A 498-nucleotide genomic window follows, 5' to 3' on the forward strand; every position below is an offset into this window, starting at 1 on the left:
TATCGAGCCACACTCATGGCAGTGAGAAAAAAGACACTGGCGTACATATTCATGGCTGTCACATAGGAGACGATCTTACACATTGCCTTGCCAAAGAGCCAGTTGAAGTCCAGCGCATTCTCCACTGCCCAGAATGGCAAGGTCAACACAAACTGGAAGTCGGTCACTGCCAGGCTGGTCACAAAGAGGTTGATGGAGGACTTTCTCCAGCCTTGTTTGCTTTTCATCAGGTATAGCACCAGCAGGTTGCCCACCAGCCCCAGGGCACACACCACGGAGTACACCAGGGAGATGACAATCCGCACCACGTAGGAGCTGTCCCCCTGCATCCCGTCGGCTCGCTCCATGTTGATGTTAGACACGTTGCTCCTGTTGCCCATCTGGGCGCCCTCCAGGAAACCCAGCGGCGGGTCCCAGGACTCCCAGTCCGCTCCTTCCTTCATTCCGGCGGCTGGCGAGCAGTCACCGCGCTCGCAGGGCTCGCCCATCCCATGCTAG

The 498-nt window shown here is 57.4% G+C and overlaps 1 protein-coding gene across 1 annotated transcript in view; it reads right to left on the minus strand.

Moving 5' to 3' along the window:
• Positions 1-488, minus strand: part of RXFP3 (relaxin family peptide receptor 3) — a 1,305-nt gene extending 817 nt beyond the window's left edge. Inside the window, exon 1 of the mRNA XM_029083627.1 lies at positions 1-488. This exon is cut by the window's left edge and continues 817 nt beyond it. Within this exon, the coding sequence (XP_028939460.1) occupies positions 1-488 (488 nt within the window).
• Between the last annotated feature and the right edge of the window lie 10 nt (positions 489-498).

This window comes from Antrostomus carolinensis, unplaced genomic scaffold (genome assembly GCF_000700745.2).
Source record: "Antrostomus carolinensis isolate BGI_N321 unplaced genomic scaffold, ASM70074v2 scaffold1162, whole genome shotgun sequence".
In the NCBI taxonomy this organism is placed as follows: domain Eukaryota; kingdom Metazoa; phylum Chordata; class Aves; order Caprimulgiformes; family Caprimulgidae; genus Antrostomus; species Antrostomus carolinensis.